Raw genomic sequence first — 18,216 nt, 5'->3', positions numbered from 1 at the left:
AATATAATAATAATAATAATAATAATAATAATAATAATAATATTAATAATAATAATTAATAAGATTAAAAATTTAGGAAAATGAAATAATGCTAGTAATAATAAGGGAATAAAGAATTTTATTTTATTTTAATATAAAGAGAAAAGTATAGACGTACCGACCAAACATTAAATTCCCGAACATGCAATCTGTCTACATGTGAAAACCACTCATTCATCATCTCATTTCAATGTTTTATCTTTTTCAAAGATAATTGAATGATAAACAACTGAATTATTTTTCATGTATATAAAACAATAATCATAGAAGCAATAATTACTAGTGTTCAGTTGTCAGTCACATTGCATGTGTAAGAGAATAAAAAAGTGTATGTACAAAATTGAAAATGGCAAGAATAATTTTTTATTACAACTTTTAGACCAAAGGGGATTCACTGTTTTATTGGGTTTCTCTGCAAATGTAATTAAAAATCTATATTGTCTATATGCATCTTTGAGAGTACAAGCTTTTGGTTTAAAGAATGTGTAACACATAAATTAACTAAAGCATATTCATTTGGATATTTACTTTCTTTATTGGTTTTTGACACACAAAACCAAGTTAGGTATTTTTTTTATTTGTAACATAAAAATATAAACAAAATGTGATTTCTTTATTGATTATGATTATGAGTATTGGTAACTACATTTGAAGTCTGAGTGATAAAACGAGTTTATTTGTTCGTTAACCGACATTTTTATGCAGGAGGGTTAAGATTTTTGACTTGCTTCACACCATTTTTTGCAGCGAACACATTAACATAAATTTTACAATTTAAATTCATAGAATTCGTCGGATCCGTCCCAATCTATCTCTTTTTATTTAAAGTAAATTAAAGTTTTATATCGGTATTTTTTTTATTATATTTGCTCGGTCCTGCTATATATTTATGTTTAATTAAATGATATTAATACTATTTAGAAGCATGAGACTAATGGTTGCCAATGTAAGTTATTGTCATGTCAACCCTAGACTAGAATCAAAGAACAATTGCACTTGCCTTTGTGTTCACATTAATTTGTTATATGAAAATTTATATAAACCAATTGACTTTATTTTCAAAGCAAGAATATGGGCAAGTTTATGTCAAAATTGGGGTACAAGATGGGCATGAAAACGAAATATTTTGTTACTCCATTGATACCCCCACAATAGTTTGGTTTATCTTTTGTTTGCATTAAGGGAAGTTTTCCATGTTCTCCCATTCCCCACTAAAGCATGTGGCCATCACATGCCATCAAATAAGGAACTAATCCTTTAGTCCAAATAGTAACTTACATTTGCCTCAGAATTTGCAGATCAATCAGCATTGGGGTTCTTCCCTTCTCAAAAGTCACTTTATTATATCTATCATTGTTGACCCCAAGGAGATAATGTAACATGAAAAACCCAAGATTAAAAAATTGTTCTTATCTACTTATATTCCACATTAGGTAAATAATACAATACAATATTTCGAAAAAAAATTCAATTGATGTACTTGTAAAGTACATTAAAGATAATTGTCCTAGTGTGGATGAATAAAGTCACATTTGAATTAACTTATCAGATATCAATTGTATATAAAGTCACATTAATGTGATTTTCTTCGATTTGTATAATTTTTTAATGGTGATTGAGAATCATGCTTGACTGTCTAAATCTCAGGCTATGATATCTTTAATTAGCCATACAGGTATTCTCTATCATGGCTCAATTAGATATTATCTTGCGCCTGACTTAGACCAACATAACCAACCTAGCTCATCAGCTAGTTCAACCCGACTTTGGTTTTTTAGACAAATCATTAATCGGAGCGAGCTCTACTAAGTCTGGGTTGAATATGGTTTATTCAAGAACCAGAATCAAGGAACCAGACATGTAAACAACCCCTTAAGCATGAGTCGTGTAAGGGAGAAATGTTTTCCTAAGACGTACCAAAAAACCGCACATGTACACAACCCCTCAAACATGAGTTGTGTATGGGCGAATGTTATCCCATAATCGACAATCGATTACTTGATATACTTCCAGGAACTCTCTTTTTGGGCGAGCTAGCTCTAATTTTTGAGATGGCGGCCCCAGATCGCGGCTGACCAATGTTTGTTGGGCGCTTGACTGTTCCACTTCAACTAGTTGCGATGATGGCTAAGCGTCTTAGGAAAATAAGTCACTCATAACATATCCCTACTCACTACAACCTAATAAGGTAGCCTTAAATGCAGTCGTAATTTTTTCTATCACTCAAAACATATAAATAGGCTTCACTATTTCTCCCCTTTCTTGTCTCTTCACTTTACTTTACACATTTTAAGCAAGTACCTCTGCGTCATTCTCCCCCTTAAGTCTTGAATGATAACCAACGCTCAAGACACCAGATAACAACCTATTTCCTATGGGTTTTTCTTAACTTCTTTCGTGATGCTTAATCAATAATGTGGCTCATTCGGGAGGGTCATATAGCCGTGAAATGGTGTCGAGATCGCGAGTTGTGGACTAAATTTATGTAAATCTCAAAACATGGTGAGAGGAGATTAGATTTGTGGTTCGTGGAAATAGATCTCTTTGGTAGTTACGAGAGTTCACATAGCGATAGTTTAAGGAATAAATAACCTAATGGTAGAGACATTAACTTAGTGTCTTCTTCCTCAAGTCTGGCTAAATCCGCCATGATGATCTCAATCTCTAATTAGAGCTCCTTTTGTGAAGAGTCCATGAATATTAATTTGATTTATTTTGAAGATAATTTGATTTAATCCTTCTTTATAGATTGAGAGCTTTCCAACACAGGGAATGAGGCCCGTGTGATACAGGAACCGTGTTTGTTGGGAGAGTAAATCTTCATGATGTAGCCTAGGTGGTGGAGGGCAATAATTTCTTTTTGTATCGAGGTGATTGAGGATTTCAGAGTTGGTATCACCTCTACCATCATGCAGTTTGAAGTCCTAAAGATTGCCAGCATTGCTCATTCCTAAGTGCATCTAAACAATTGGACTTTTATCTGAGGTTTTGAGATCCAATGTTTGGGTCTCAACATTACTCCTTGTTTATGGTGTAAATTCGTAAACAAGCGCTAGTCCTTCACCCAAAATACTTATTCCGATTACTCGTGCAATTCCGATTACTCGCACGATCGACTAGATTGATCCTAGGACATGGTCTAAGTTTTGAGATTTTAATGTTTGTATCGTGTTCATTCTTGGTTTGTTTTGTGGTTAATTTGTAAGTAAGAAAAGGAAATGCAGTGAAAAGCAAAATAAAGTGCGAGAATGTTAAAGGATTTCTTACTCTCTTTTAGGATCTTCTTTTGCTCCTAGAAAAGAGAGATTTCGCTTTTAGGATAGGAGTTTTGATGGGACGACGTTCACATTTGATCATATTAATGCCATTGGCAACGTGAAGAAGGCAAAGTTATTGGGATCTAAGATAACTTTCCATCTTCACAGAACTTATCTCATGAGAAGCTTCGTCTTTGGTTAGGCCCTATTTAAATATTATGATTAATCATATAAAAGGGAGGGTAACAAACTTGTCGGGGTAGAGGTTGGGTTAAGCAGTCTCAATGTGGACCTTGAGAAGGCCCATATGGATAACCTCATTTATGAGGACCATCTTTTTGAGAAGGCGTGGGAGAAAGTAAGTTATCTGTGCCCCCAGGTATCTTGCCTGAAGATGTTTCTCCTTCCTAAGATATTATTTTCTATTTTATGTTTGTTATAATCTATTTGAGTAATATCTTCCCCATTACTGGGGCTCTTTTGATAGAAATTTATGAAAACTTTAATTAATGAATTTTAGTTTTGTCCCACCTTTTCTTTTTTATCCTTTTTGTTGAAATTGATCCTGAATTTACTATTTCCATTTTGAATCTTTGCAGTAGCTTATTGTCCCATGCTCTATAGGGTCTTTCCTGTAGGCTTTAAGGTCCATGTAGGGTCTGGCAGATACCTCATATGAATGCAGAGTCTTCTTGGGATTTATGTGGATACCTTGTAAGGCTTTAGAATTCTTGTTGGGTTCTAGAAGATACCTTGTACAGCTAGAGAGTCTCTATAGGGTTTTGGCGGATACCTTGTAGGGCTTCATAATTATCGTAGGGTTATGGAAGATACCATGTAGGGCTTCCATGTTCTTGTAGGAATCTAGTGAATACCCCATAGGGCTTTAGAGTTCCCATAAGGTTTTAGTGGATACCTTGTAAGGCTTCAGAGTTCCCATAAGGTTTTGGAAGTCTTTTTTTAGCATAAAATTGATTGATCATTGCGCTTTATACTTGTCATATGAGGCACAGTTAATTAAAACGCTTAGGGTGCCTTATTAAAAAGGGAAAAGTTTTTTAACTTTTGAAGTTCCTTTTTGCACTCTTCTGTCCACTAGAATATTTCCTCCTTTCTCAAGGTTGTAAATAAATGAATAGATTTATCACTAAATCACGATATGAATCAGGATAATGCATCGGTTGTGCTAGCAATTTGGTGATCCTCTTTTATGGAGTCCAGACTTCTCATGTAGATGATTGTATGACATTTGTCGGGATTTTCCCCAATTCTTCTTCTAGTAAACATGAACCCGAAGAACTTTCCACCCTACACTATGAAAAAGCATCTGTTATAATTTTTATACCTCCTTAGAGACTCCAAAGTCTATATTAGGTCATCGATGTACGTCCTTTCATCGGGGGTCTTGATCACCATGTCGTCAATATAAATGTCTAGGTTCTTACTTATCTACTTAAAGAAAATAACACCCATCAGCCTCTAAAAATTCATTCAGACGTTCTTCAAACCGAATGGCATGAATTCATAATAGTAGTTGTTACGATTGATCATGAAGGCAAATTATGGAGCGTCGCTAGGGTTCATCCTTATTTGGTTTTATCACGAATAGGCGTTCAAGAAAATCAAGACATGGAAACTTGAGGCCATGTCAATTAACTTGTCGATATTTAGCAGCGGTTAAGAGTCCTTGGGACATGCTTGATTGAGGTCAGTGAAATCTACGCACATCCTTCATTTTCATGAAGTTTTCTTCACAATTAGTATGTTGGCCAACCAGGTCGAGTATCTTATCTTTCATATAAAACCAACATATTTCATGTTGTTCACCTCTTAGGAGATCATTACTATCTTGTCTTCCCCTTTTATATGTTTCCTTTGGGTGATGGGCTCAATGACGTGATTGATAGAGAGATGGTGGCATACTATGTCAGAGTATATGCTAGGCATAGCGGACAATGCTCATTCGAATGGGTCTATATTCTTCCAAAGAAACTCGATAATATCACTCTATAATGTTTTTAAATCTTCCATGGGCGTCAACCTGTATTCCAAGTTGTCGTTCCTGGGATATAAATTAATATAGTTGACCCTATGGGCATTGTGTGATGAGGTCACTTCCCGTTTTCTTTAAGCCTTAAGATACTCATTAACATTTTCTTGCCATTTCATGATGGCCACTAACCATGCATAACCTCCCATTGTCTAGGAGGTATTTCATTGTCTTATATAAGATAGATAGAACAACTTCAGGAACAATGAGCACGGACATTTTGAGGATGATATTATATGAGGAAGGAGCGTTCACAACTAAGTATCTTATATTTATGGCCCTGACATTCCTTCCCACTCCAAACTTCGTGAACATTGAGACATATTCTCAGACCTGCAATTGTTCTTTCAAAAAAACTACTAACAAGTCTCCAAAAATTGTAGGAGCTCGAGATTCATCTTTAAACTTTCAAATAGATTCTAATAAAAAATATTGGCTAAGATGTCAAAGTCCACAAGAATTTTCTTAACATTAATGCATTGAATATATATTTTAATTTTTAAATAACAACTTCAAAACATTAATTAAGATTTCCTTTAACAAAAATATATAGAACCTAGAAAACTGATTTATCAAATACTATAATAGGGGAGGACCTACCACAAAAAGCTTACAACCAAACTTATATAGCAAATTAAGAAAAGGAGAAAGTGATAAATATACTTTAAATTCTTAATGAATAATTAATACTTATAATAAGAAGTATAATAAAAAGAATCCAATGGAAAAAGAATTCACATGTAGAGAAGCATGTGATTGGGTACAGTCGACTATACCTTTTGTTTGATGAGATAAGGAAACTCAATAAAATAAAGGTGTGATGTTCCTTCCATCTTTAACCTCATCTCACGGATCTTGCCTCTATTCTTTTTTTAATTTCTTATTAAAAATTATTATTTTTCTCTCTAGGTCCCTCTTTCCATATCCTATATTCTCTTCAATTTTCATCATATAAAAAAATTAATATCTTAATTAAATTGAATAAGATTATTATCATCTCATTCAAATAATAATGAATTAACATATTAATTATTTAATAAATTTATAAAAAATAATATTATAATATATATTAAAAATATTACTTAAGTTTTTAATAATTATTTTTATATTTTTTTATGCAATAATTATTTTTATATTTTTTTATGCAATAATTATTTTTATATTTAAATAAAAAAAAGTATTAACAAAAATTAAGTTTATATGTTCTTTATAGAATGAATATTATTAAAATATATTTTTTTTTATCAAGGCATTAAAGAATAATAAATTCTAGATATGTGTGAAATTTTTTAATTAAATATTTTTTATTAAAAAGTAAGTTTGAATGAAATTTTTTATTATTAATATAATTTAATTGAAGAAAAACATTATTATAAATCTGGTACATAGACACCATTTGCATAGTATATATAAGGCCTAGAGAATAATACAACACTATTACAAATCAAATTCAAAGACTTTATAATATGGCTTCATGGAAGAAAACTATTGCAACACCATTCAAGAAAGCTTGCACTTTCTTCAACCAACAACCACCAAGGGAACATAAGAAATCTCAAATAGGTATCAACATATTAAAATTCTTAATCTATTTTATTGATTAGTTTCGTGTTCGTGTTTATGTGTATATTATTTAATTAATTAATTGAATTTTTTTTTATATGATTCAAACAGAACAAGAGAATCGTGTAATGGATCTTCATGGTGAAGTCATGGCTTGTGGTTATGAAGATGTTCATGTTATGTGGTCGATACTTGATAAATCTAAATCATCATCTTGTAATATAACTTCTTCATAGCATCTTCTTTTCATCTATAAAAGAAAAAGTATATAAATATCCAGAAAGAAAAAAATAATAATATTCAAAATATTATTATTAGGAATCCACATGATGATTGATATGTGCAAATCATGGTGAGATTTTTTTTTTTTTTTTTGTGAATTGTAGATTTTAATTTTATTTATCCATACTTTGATTTTACCTTTCTTTTCTTTTTTATTATTATCATCTGCAACAGAGTACTGAGTAATTGTTTCCAAGAAGATCATATACTCATATTAATTTATTAAAATAAAAATAATTGATGTTGCATAATTACATAAGATTTGCGTTTATTTTCAATATTTTTAAGTGATTCTTTATATATTTTATGTTATAAATGTATAAAAGTAACTCATAAACAAGCAAAGTATATAATCAAGAAACTGTATAAACATATTTTTTCGAAACTGAATCTATGAAATTAGTTAAAAACTTCAACCGTTTCAAAGTTGTAAGTTATTATTCGATGGAACACATAATTACAAATTTATATTATTAAGAAGTGTTAATACCTATTTTCACCCCTGTCATATGGGGTTGGTTTGAAAAACTTCCTGTCAAAAAAAAAGTTGCAAGAATTCCCCTAACATTTGAAGATTCTCTCGTTTTAAACCTTGTAAAATATTTATTTTTAAAATCAACCTTGTCATTTGAAGATTAGGTCATTTTGAACCCTAAAATCTTGTAGATTATGTCATTTTAAACCCTCTGGAATATGACAGGCAAGGTTGGTTTTACTAATAAAAAAATTTTTACAGGGTTCAAAATGATAGAATCCTTCAAGTGGCAAGGTTGATTTCAAAAATAAATTTTTTACAAGGTTTAAAACAAGAGAATCTTCAAATGTTAGGGGAATTCTTGCAACTTTTTTTTAGCAGGGAGATTTTTCGAACCAACCTCATATGACGGGTGAAAATAGGTATTAACCCTATTAAGAATTAACAGCTAGTTAAAAAACAAACCCTTAATGTAGACCACTAATCATAACTTTAGTTGTACGCTAATGAGGTTTTGACTCTTGTTTACATCTAAAAATAATTTAAATTATTAGAAAAAAACAAGGGTTAGTACTTATTTTCACTCCTGTCATATGGGGTTGGTTTGAAAAATCCTCCTGCAAAAAAAAATTACAAGAATTCCCCTAATATTTGAAGATTCTCTCGTTTTAAACCTTGTGAAATTTTTGTTTTTAAAACCAACCTTGCCATTTGAAGTTTCAGTCATTTTAAACCCTATAATCTAATAGATTATGTCATTTTAAACCCTCTATGAAATATGAAGGGCAAGGTTGGTTTAAACTTTTGTAGTTAAAGTTATTATATTAATCGTCTAGTATGTGTCCAATATTTCACATAGATTTGAAATTAAATTACATTTTTTAATAACAATTCCCAAATTTATGTGTATATTTGTAATATCCCGATTCTCCGACATCGGGTTGTGTCAATTGATTTGGCTAAACTGTAATTAAAGGACACTTTAGTCTTGTTCCAATTAGATGAGTAGCATGTATATTTATAAGATAAGAATGATTAAAAAGGGAGTTAGTGAAGATTGGAATATAAATGACTATTTTTTTTGCAGGAGGATTTTTCAAACCAACCCCATATGGTAGGGGTGAAAATAGGTATTAACCCAAAAAACAATAAGCAATTCAGTTAGGTTTAGCCTATGATCGGATAGCTGATTGAATTTTAATTGAACTAATGACATATATGAGTGGGATAAATCTTTGTCAAATGTAAAGAATTTCACGAAGGTTGTGCGAATATTAGACACGATCAAAGAAACATTGAATTTGGCAATTCAATTAGGCTTAAATAGTTTGTTCGTCCCTCTAAGATAGTTTGTTTTTTCTTTTAGTCCTTAATCTATTTTTTATGAAAATAGATCATGAATGTTAAAATTATTTGAGTTTTAGTCCCTAAAGTAAAAATCCGCTAGAAACCTATAAATTTTAAATCTGCAAGAAACTTGCATATTTTCCTGCGGATTTTGAATTTAAAGACTAAAACAAAAAAAGGTTAATACCTATTTTCATCCTTGTCATATGAGTTTGGTTTGAAAAAATCCTCTGCCAAAAAAAAGTTGCAAGAATAGCCTCAACAAATTTCAAAAGTTTCATTTTGGCCATTTATCAGGCCACATCATCAAAATGTCTGATGTGGCAGTGTTTTTTTTTAACTTTTTAATAAATGGAATTTCTACATCATACATTCAGCCATTGCAATGACAAAAATACCTCTTAGCTATTATATCACCAAAAATCCAGAATATTGTTATGCTCTATCATATATTCTGCATTGCAATATAAGAATTTAGATACTGAGAAATATGTTAACCCTTGTTACATGAGAGAAGCTTACAAGGCATGCTATGAAAATAATGTTAGTCCAATAAATGGCATGGACATATGGTCTAGTGTGGATGCTGAAAACGTATTGCCACCACAATACAAAAAGGGAACAAAATTAATTTTTAATTTACAATTACAATTCAAACAATTACAATTACAAAATTAATTTTTAATTTACAATTACAATTCAAACAATTCCAATTACAAAATTAATTTTTAATTTACAATTACAATTCAAACAATTCTTCTTCATCCAGATCCAGTAACGAGAACAAAATTAATTTCTAAAAAAATTGCTATATCAAATCTTTCTTCTTTCACCTTGACATTTCGTCTCCTTCTTCATAATCACAGATTAAAAAACCCAGATTGAAACCCAGGTTTAGGAAAGATATTGTTGTTACAGATATTGTTATTACAGATTAAAAAAACCCAGATTGAAATCCAGGTTGAGGATATATATTGTTGTTACAGAAATTATTGTTACAGAATAAAAAACCAAAATTGAAACTCGGGTTGAACAAATTGAAGAATTTGGAGCTTTAGGGTTCATGATGTTGAAACTCAGATTGAAGAATCCAGGTTGAGGAAAGCGTTAGTCAGATTGCTGAAACCCAGAAGTTAAAATGAAGAAGACAATATTGCTGGAGAATCTCATCATCGTCGTCACTCGCCGTTTTATTGTCGCTTCTTTGCTTCGCCACTTCTTTGCTTCGCCATTGAATACGAACAAAATGAAAGAGAGAAAAGACATGAAGATTTTGTTGATTTTAGATCTGAGTTACTATACCTGTTTATTTATTTTTCCACCCAGGAGAAAGAACAAAAGAATGTTCCAGGGAGGATGAACGAGACAAATTTTGTTGCTCTATTTCTTATTCAATTTCTTCTTTTAAATTAATAATTGTTATTAAACTTTGTAGTTGTTATTATTATTATTATTATTATTATTATTATTATTATTATTATTATTATTATTATTGGATTATTATAATAATAATAATAATAATTATTATTATAATTATAATTATAATTATAATTATAATTATAATAATAATAATTATTATTATTATAGTTATAATAAAAATAATAATATTAATTATTATTATTATTGTTATTATAATTATTATTATTATTATTATAATTATTATTGTTATTATAATAATTATTATTATAATAAGAGGAGGGTTATATTTACTCCAAGGAGGAGGGTTATTATTATAATTATTATTATTATAATTATAATTATTATAATTATTATTATAATTATTATTATAATTATTATTGGAATATTATTATTGTTATTATAATTATAATTATTGTTATTATTATTATTATTGGATTATTATTATTATTATTAATAATTACAACATGAAGATGAACTAAATTAATTTACTGAAAACCTAATACATATGGAGCTGGGTGGTGTAATGGTAAAGATGAATAGCAGCAATTAAAGTGTTCTTAGATTGAATCTTGGACAAGGCAATATTTTGGAATTATACTAGTGAAAAAGTTAATTTTTTTTAAAAAAATTGGATGGAAAGGACTAACGTGGACCTTTATTGTTTAGCCTATTTATTACGTAAATATTATTTTACATGTGTACTATTTATTCCAAAATGAATACGTTAATATTAGATAGTATATATTCAAAAATTAAAACGTTATTTTACATAATATATTATAATTAAATTGAAATTACAAATTAAGTAATTATTAAAAAAACATTATTTTAATATTTATTATATTAAAAAATGAAAATAATAAAATAATAATAAACTGAAAATATAAATCAAATTGAAAGTATCATATACTCATTATTTTAATATTTAATAATTATTATTAAAATACAATATTACAAATTATAAGAACAATACATTGAATTTATTATTAATAAATATTAAAATAAATTTATTTCTATTTTAAAAAAAATTATATTTACGTTTAATTTATTTTCACTTGATCAATTTTAGTTTTATATATGTTCAAATTATTATTAAAAATAAATTTATTTAACATAATAAATTATCAGCCTCCGTCACATAATTCTCATCCTTCACCGACTTCTCAGCCATCTCCGGTGATGCAAACGGAGGTGGAAAGCGTGGCAAGTGAAGAAGATGATCCTAGTGATAAAGCTACAAAGGCGAATGAGGAAGTGAAAATACACGAAACCCTAACAGAACCAATGAAGGATCCAAAGGAACGAAAGCTATGCGTGGACGTTCTGAGTGACAATTGGAATCCGATGAAAGGCAGAGCGATAAAATATGTTGCACCAAAGATGGTGAATGGTGAGGTGGAGGTCGAAATTGAGAAGGAAGATATTGAATCAGAGATTCGCTTTTGGGAAAATTCGATGATCCTGTATGTCTTAGAGGGTGATTTAAGCATGAATATGTTGAAGAATTACATGATAAAGACTTGGAATTATGTGAAACTCCCAAATATGTATTTCCACGATGATGGTTACTTCCTGCTCCGATTCAATTCCTTTGAGGACAGGGATGAAGTCATGATGAAAGAACCGTATTCTATAAGAAACATGCCTATGATTTTGAAAGAATGGAGACCTGATTTTGACCTTAAGAAGGACTTGCTAAGGACACTTCCCATCTGGATCAAGCTTCCCAAATTACCACTTCACTTGTGGGGAGAGCATAGCCTCAAAAAATAGGGAGTGCTATAGGAAATTCTATGGTAACAGATGAATGTACAACAAATAGATTGAGAGTCTCTTATGCTCGAATTTTGGTGGAGGTGGACATTACTGAATAATTGGTAAAAGAGATCACTATAAAGGATGAGGAAGGGTTGAAAAGGAAGCAACTAATAGAATATGAATGGAAACCAGATTTTTGTGAGAAGTGTCAGAAAATAGGGCACACCTGTGGAGAAGGAGAAAAAGTGAAAAAATGGATTCCAAAGGAGAAAGATTGAAGAGGGACCAAAAGCTGACAACCCTGTTCTGAAAGTGCCTACACCAGAGATGAAAGAGAACCAACCAATTGTAGAAGAGGGGACTTGGACAACAGTTGGGAAAGCTACAAGTGATAGAGGTAAAAGTGTAGTTTTTGTTGGATCTTCTTCTAAAATTAATTGTGATAATGTTTTCCAGGCACTTGAGGTTGAGAGTGAGCCTCTTGTGGCCATAGGAAAAGGGGCATGATAGAGTCTTGGAATGTTAGGGGGATTAATAAAGTAGGTAAGCTCACGGAGTTTAGCTCCCATCTCCTAGGGCTTAGACCTACAATTGTCATTATGATGAAGAAATAGTTCTCATAGAGCTATTTAAAGAGTTTCTCTTTGGAAGAAGTGTTATTCGACCAAGAGTAGTTTTTGTAGTATTTACAAGTATCCTTCGATGGAAGCGATGGCATGATCGAAATGCTAAAGCGGGAAGATTTGAATTTTAAATGGAACGGTTTTGTTTAGCGGATGCGTGGGAGCATCTGAAACGAAATGAACGTTCGAAATATCGAACGTGGCAAAGATCTATGTAGAGACCGTTAGGGTCGAAATAGTATAAATAAGAGTGCTATTGTTTAGATTGATATGTTCGAATCAATATACAAAAATTCACAAAAATACTCGAAGTACCAGCGTGAGAGAAAAGAGTCTTTGCTGAAACAATGTATGTGTGAAGAACATCATATTTACATTTCATGTTATTTGTTTAATGCAAAGTTATATTTTAAGTCGAAGTTTATGTTGTATATGCATTTACTTTATTTCGTTTTGAAGTCATTTACTTATTGCAATTAACATTAGAAAGTTGTATATATTTACAAACTAGAGAAATTATTGAATATGAATCGAATTACTGAAACACTATTTGACAATGTCCTAGGATCAATCTAGTCGATCCTACGAGTAACCAAATTGTTTAAACATTTTGGAAGACTATCGGTTGTTTGTCAGAAATCACTGGTAAAAAATAGGCACAATATATTCCAGGATTGATGGATTGTTGGGAAATGTTGTCTAGTTCAAAGATAATATGGATGCTACTCTGAAAGTTTTACCCCCTCATGTGTCAGATCATGCCATGCTACATGTAAATGATAAGAGTAGCATAAGTAAAGGTAATAGAAAATTCAAATTTACCAATTGTGTTGCTGAGCTACGAGGTTTTTTGGATATGGTTAAGAAGAGCTGGGATCAACAAATCATGGGCAGACTTATGGCTGTTTTATGGAAGAAACTCATGAGACTGAGGAAAGATATCATAATATTTAGTAAGCCTATTTCAAATATAAGCCAGAAAATTAATGAGGCAAGGACTAAACTCAATAATGCCCAAGAGGAATTGGCTGCCAATAGAATGGATAGGAGAATTATTGAGAGGGTGAAATGTTGTACAGAAGAGCTAATCCACCTAAATGACCTAGAAGAGAAGATGCTTTTGCAGAGATCCAAGATAGATTGGTTGAGGAAAGGTGATGGTAACAGCTCTTTTTTCTATGCATCTATAAAAGCAAAGCAGAATCACATGAATATGAGTCATCTTTGTAAGGAGGATGGGACCATTCTTCACACTACTAAAGATATTGAGAGGGAGGTGTTTGAGTTATATGGTCAACTCATGGGGAAAAGAGATAGTACACTTATCCATATTGATGTAGAAGCCATGAGGCAGGGGCCCCAGCTTAATATGGACCAGAGGAAAAGTATGATTGCCAGAGTCACACAGTAGGAAATTTTGATTGCCCTCAAAGGGATTGATGATATGAAAAGTCCTGGAATTGATGGCTATAGGGTTGGTTTCTTTAAAGCTAGTTGGACAGTCATCAAAAGTGATGTTATAAGTGCTGTTAGAGAATTTTTTGAAGAGGGAGCCATGTACAAGCCTTTTAATAGTATTGTAGTTACTCTAATTCCTAAAGGTGAGCCTTCCAAATACATGAAGGATTGTAGGCCTATAGCTGGATGTACTACCTTGTACAAAATCATATCATGAATTATGACACAAAGGATGGGTAGGGTGTTGCCAAGCATCATTAGCAAGAATCAAGCAGCTTTTGTGCCTGGACAAAATATACACAATCACATTCTCCTAGCTTATGAGTTGCTAAAGGGCTATGAGAGGAAAGGTGGGACTCCTAGAGTGATGATGCAAGTGGATCTCCAAAAAGCCTATGATATGGTTAATTGGAATGCACTTGATTGTATTTTGAGGGAAATTGGGTTTCCCAACCAATTCATTAGATGGATCACAACTGGTGTAACTACTGTGTCCTATAAATTTAATATAAATGGAGAACTTGATAAGTGCAAATTGTAGTTATTTTTGCATATACTTTTTAGTGCACTTATCGACTCTTTGTTGTTAATTTCGGTTGGACAAACCCAACTTTTGTGTGAATACGTTTAGTTTGTGTATACTCATGTTTTTGATTCATTTATGTACCATTTGATAGTTTTCTATTCATTTTGTAGGTATTGAGGCGTATTTTGAGAATGAGCAATAAAGTGTCGAAGACACGACTTCAAACGCACGATTTTGAGCAACAAAATCAATTCATCAAAGAATAAGGATCAAGATAAGGATTATAAAAATCATCAATTTGGTTTCCAATTTGTCATTGTTATATACAGCATTGAATAAGCTTTCCAACGCTTCAAACCGGGCGCAAATCTCAAGTTATGGCCGAAACGGTGCAGACATTTTTGTTGTTTCTGGTGTATTTCGCCGGGCGAGCCTGACTGACCATAAAACGTGAAAAGTTGGTGTCTTGAGCCGCCGGGCGAAGTGGTGCTGATAGAAACACATTTTAAGGGCCAAAACACAATTTTTAGGTTATGGTTTGGGTATTTTTTGCTCCCACTCCATCACCAAACATTTTTGAGTTAGATTAGCTTAGAAAACAACTTCGGAGCTTGCATACGGATGATCCGGGGTGAATTGATCATCGATCGGAGCTGACAAACTGGGAGATTTTTGGTTTATTTCTCTTCCTCTTTGTTTATTTTCTCTTTGGTTGGGTTTTGTATATGATTTTACTTTAAACTCATGTATATTTGTTGATCATGGTGTTGTATAAAGCTTTCTTTACAAATCATTATTGATGTCTTCCTTAATCTTTTTGCTTTATGTTTGGATTTGGGTTATTATAGACATATACCTCACAAATCTTGATTAGGGATGGATATCTATTAGTTCTAATTTCTAGAGATAGTTTTTGGAGCTAATATTCGCTGTGGGTATCGAAGCTTAATGCCTCTATGTTGTTTGTGTTGGTTGAGAGATCGTCGACGCGAGCAATACGGTTGTCTGTTGTGTTGTTGAGGTTGGCTGAGAGATTGTCGCTGAGATGATATAGTAGTTCTCTCTTCTTTGGGTTAGAAATGACTTAGGGTGTGAGCGATGCTTGATGATATTGATGAGTATTGTAGGTTGAGTATAACTAGTCGATAAGTTTAAGTTCGTGAGAAGTAGATTATATGCAATGCCTGATAAGTCTCTTCTTTCTGAAAAATAAATTCTTTTCGTGTTGATATTTACTTTTCCGTTTTATGCTTTACCAATTCAATCCAAATTCATAACTGCGGAAACCGTTGAACGACAGTTCAATGCACTAGTCCCTGTGGAGACGATAATTTTTCCCGGAGTAATACTTCTAAAATTTCTGTTGCTTGCTGCTTTACCGCTTCAACAAAATGGCACCGTTACCGGGAATTGGTGTTTTATTGAACTTGCATCGCAATAGTCTCTTAGTTTTGAGTTTTGTATATATCGCACATATTATATATTCTCACTTGTTTAAATTGATACTTGTATATGTTTACTATACTTGCACATATTTTCTATACTTGTAAATTTGTTATAGTATTGTTTGTTTCCTTTCACGTTTGCTTGTGTGTGGTTAGGAATAGCCGGGCGGAAGTAACTTAAAGGAACGTTCTTAAATAATAGGCGTCGAGCTTACGAAGTAAAACAAACATGTTTATTATTTTTAGTTTGTGTTTAGTTTAGGTAGTGTGATGCAATTGTCTAAACAAATTTAGATCGAACCAGTTCTTAAATTTCAAATCTTCACTTTTAAATTTGTTTAGACAATTTCATATGGTCTTTTAGTTTGTGTATATTAATAGTTGTGTGTTTGTGTTTGAGCTTTTTTTGAGTAGCTTGAGGAATTTGAGGTGATTTTCCAAGTTTGATCGTTTCGACTTGCGAGTGTATGGTAATGATTTTGTTAAAGTTTTGTACACGTTCAAGGTATGTGTTTATCGCTTTCTAGACTTTAGCATATTCATGATACTTAGGCTTTTTACAACTTTTATATCATTCATTCTTTTGTATACTTGTTCATTTATGAATCACTTTAGTTCCCACCTTTTTGTGAGGTAGCTTTCCATTGTTTACATATGCTGGAGACCACAATTCTTGTTCTAACTGGATTTTATTATGCTTAATCTTTTGTTTGTGTTGAATATATGATTCATGAAAGTTATCTAGGCATTTTTTTTCCATTTTGAGCACAACTACCTTGGCCAAATAGTCAATTTACCTTGTGAGTGTGTGATCATTAGTAACCCCTTTGAGCTTTTTGTTAACATCCATGTTATTTTTGAACTTAATACATGTCTATGAGTGTTTGGTTTTCCTTTTGTATGGATGTTGATTTTTTTTCTTGAACCCTCAACTTTGTGTTGTTGTATGAATTTTTACATTGCCTTAGAAAGTAGGTGTCGCACCCCAATTTTTGACCTACAAATTTCATTCATATGATCATGTTGCGTTCGTATTTCGTTTGCATTCATATCATCACATCGTTGCATATTTTAGAAAAATTAGACTTTTATTAAAGTCGACAAAAAATAGATTTCATTCGCATTTTCACATGGTTTAATTTTTAGTTAAATTCAATTTAAAAGATATAATAAAAAAGCTTTAGATAGCTTAGGTTAATTTTAGTTTTAATGTTATATTCTTTTTTTAGATTAATTTCTAGTTTTAATATTATTTTATTTTAGATTTAGTTTAGATTAATTTTTAGTTTTAATATTATGATATTTTAGATTTAGTTACTATTATATAGTATTATATATTATTATTATTATTATTATTATTATTATTATTATTATTATTATTATTATTATTTTTGCAAGTCAAACAAACGAAAAAAAGACAAAAAAAATTTGCTATCACTCCAAAGCTTGCACCAAAATGGGAAAGCAAAACCTGCACAAGAAAGTAGTGAGAACAGTTAGCCATATAAGTTCAAATTTCTCACTAGTTTTCCCTCCCAAACCCTAATCTTAGAGGATATATAAACACACTTTCAGCATAAGCAAGGGAGAAAAAAAAGAGGGGGCCACAACGATAACAAAACTCTGCAGAAATTGCAAGCTTCCTCCACCTTTTGAAGCTCTCTAAAACTTACCCAAAACCTCTTCTCAAAGCCTCTTCCGGCAACCTCCATGTAAACACCCACAATCATCCAAACCTTCAAACCATACATTCATACAACACCATCCAATACACTGAGACCGAGGCACACATACCTCACTGAAAACGCAACAACTCCTTCAAATGAGTTTCGACACGGCCTCTATAACCACTCCACGTTTCATCAACAAGACCAAACGGAAATAGAACTTTCAACGTAGCAGCTACGAAGGGCACCAGTGATTCGCACCTGAACTCAACTTCAGCAGCAGCATTTGATCGACTAACCACCGACG

The 18,216-nt window shown here is 31.7% G+C and overlaps 3 protein-coding genes across 3 annotated transcripts; all 3 read left to right on the top strand.

Annotated features, from left to right (window-relative positions):
* The first annotated feature begins 6,771 nt into the window (after window positions 1-6,771).
* Window positions 6,772-7,385, top strand: LOC131622639 (uncharacterized). Its single transcript, XM_058893675.1, has 2 exons — window positions 6,772-6,909; window positions 7,021-7,385. The coding sequence occupies exons 1-2, from the start codon at window positions 6,813-6,815 to the stop codon at window positions 7,143-7,145; spliced, it is 222 nt and encodes a 73-aa protein (XP_058749658.1). The 5' UTR covers window positions 6,772-6,812; the 3' UTR covers window positions 7,146-7,385.
* A 4,226-nt stretch (window positions 7,386-11,611) lies between these two features.
* Window positions 11,612-12,205, top strand: LOC131622633 (uncharacterized). Its single transcript, XM_058893669.1, has one exon. It carries the CDS (start codon window positions 11,612-11,614, stop codon window positions 12,203-12,205), a length of 594 nt encoding a protein of 197 aa, XP_058749652.1.
* A 2,286-nt stretch (window positions 12,206-14,491) lies between these two features.
* Window positions 14,492-14,812, top strand: LOC131622632 (uncharacterized). The gene has a single exon (XM_058893668.1). The coding sequence runs from the start codon at window positions 14,492-14,494 to the stop codon at window positions 14,810-14,812; it is 321 nt and encodes a 106-aa protein (XP_058749651.1).
* The last annotated feature ends 3,404 nt before the right edge of the window (window positions 14,813-18,216 follow it).

This window comes from Vicia villosa, unplaced genomic scaffold, assembly GCF_029867415.1.
Source record: "Vicia villosa cultivar HV-30 ecotype Madison, WI unplaced genomic scaffold, Vvil1.0 ctg.000034F_1_1_3, whole genome shotgun sequence".
Lineage (NCBI taxonomy): Eukaryota > Viridiplantae > Streptophyta > Magnoliopsida > Fabales > Fabaceae > Vicia > Vicia villosa.
The sequence above is the reverse complement of the archived record's forward strand: the minus strand, read 5'-3'. Positions and strand labels throughout refer to the sequence as shown.

What these genes read in the sequence shown, in the direction of transcription:
- LOC131622633 (XM_058893669.1), top strand. Translation starts at nt 11,612, where the DNA reads ATGCAAACGGAGGTGGAAAGCGTGGCAAGTGAAGAAGATGATCCTAGT.
- LOC131622639 (XM_058893675.1), top strand. Translation starts at nt 6,813, where the DNA reads ATGGCTTCATGGAAGAAAACTATTGCAACACCATTCAAGAAAGCTTGC. An exon ending in ACATAAGAAATCTCAAATAG is followed by an intron (nt 6,910 to 7,020) that starts GTATCAACATAT and finishes TGATTCAAACAG; the next exon opens with AACAAGAGAATCGTGTAATG.
- LOC131622632 (XM_058893668.1), top strand. Translation starts at nt 14,492, where the DNA reads ATGACACAAAGGATGGGTAGGGTGTTGCCAAGCATCATTAGCAAGAAT.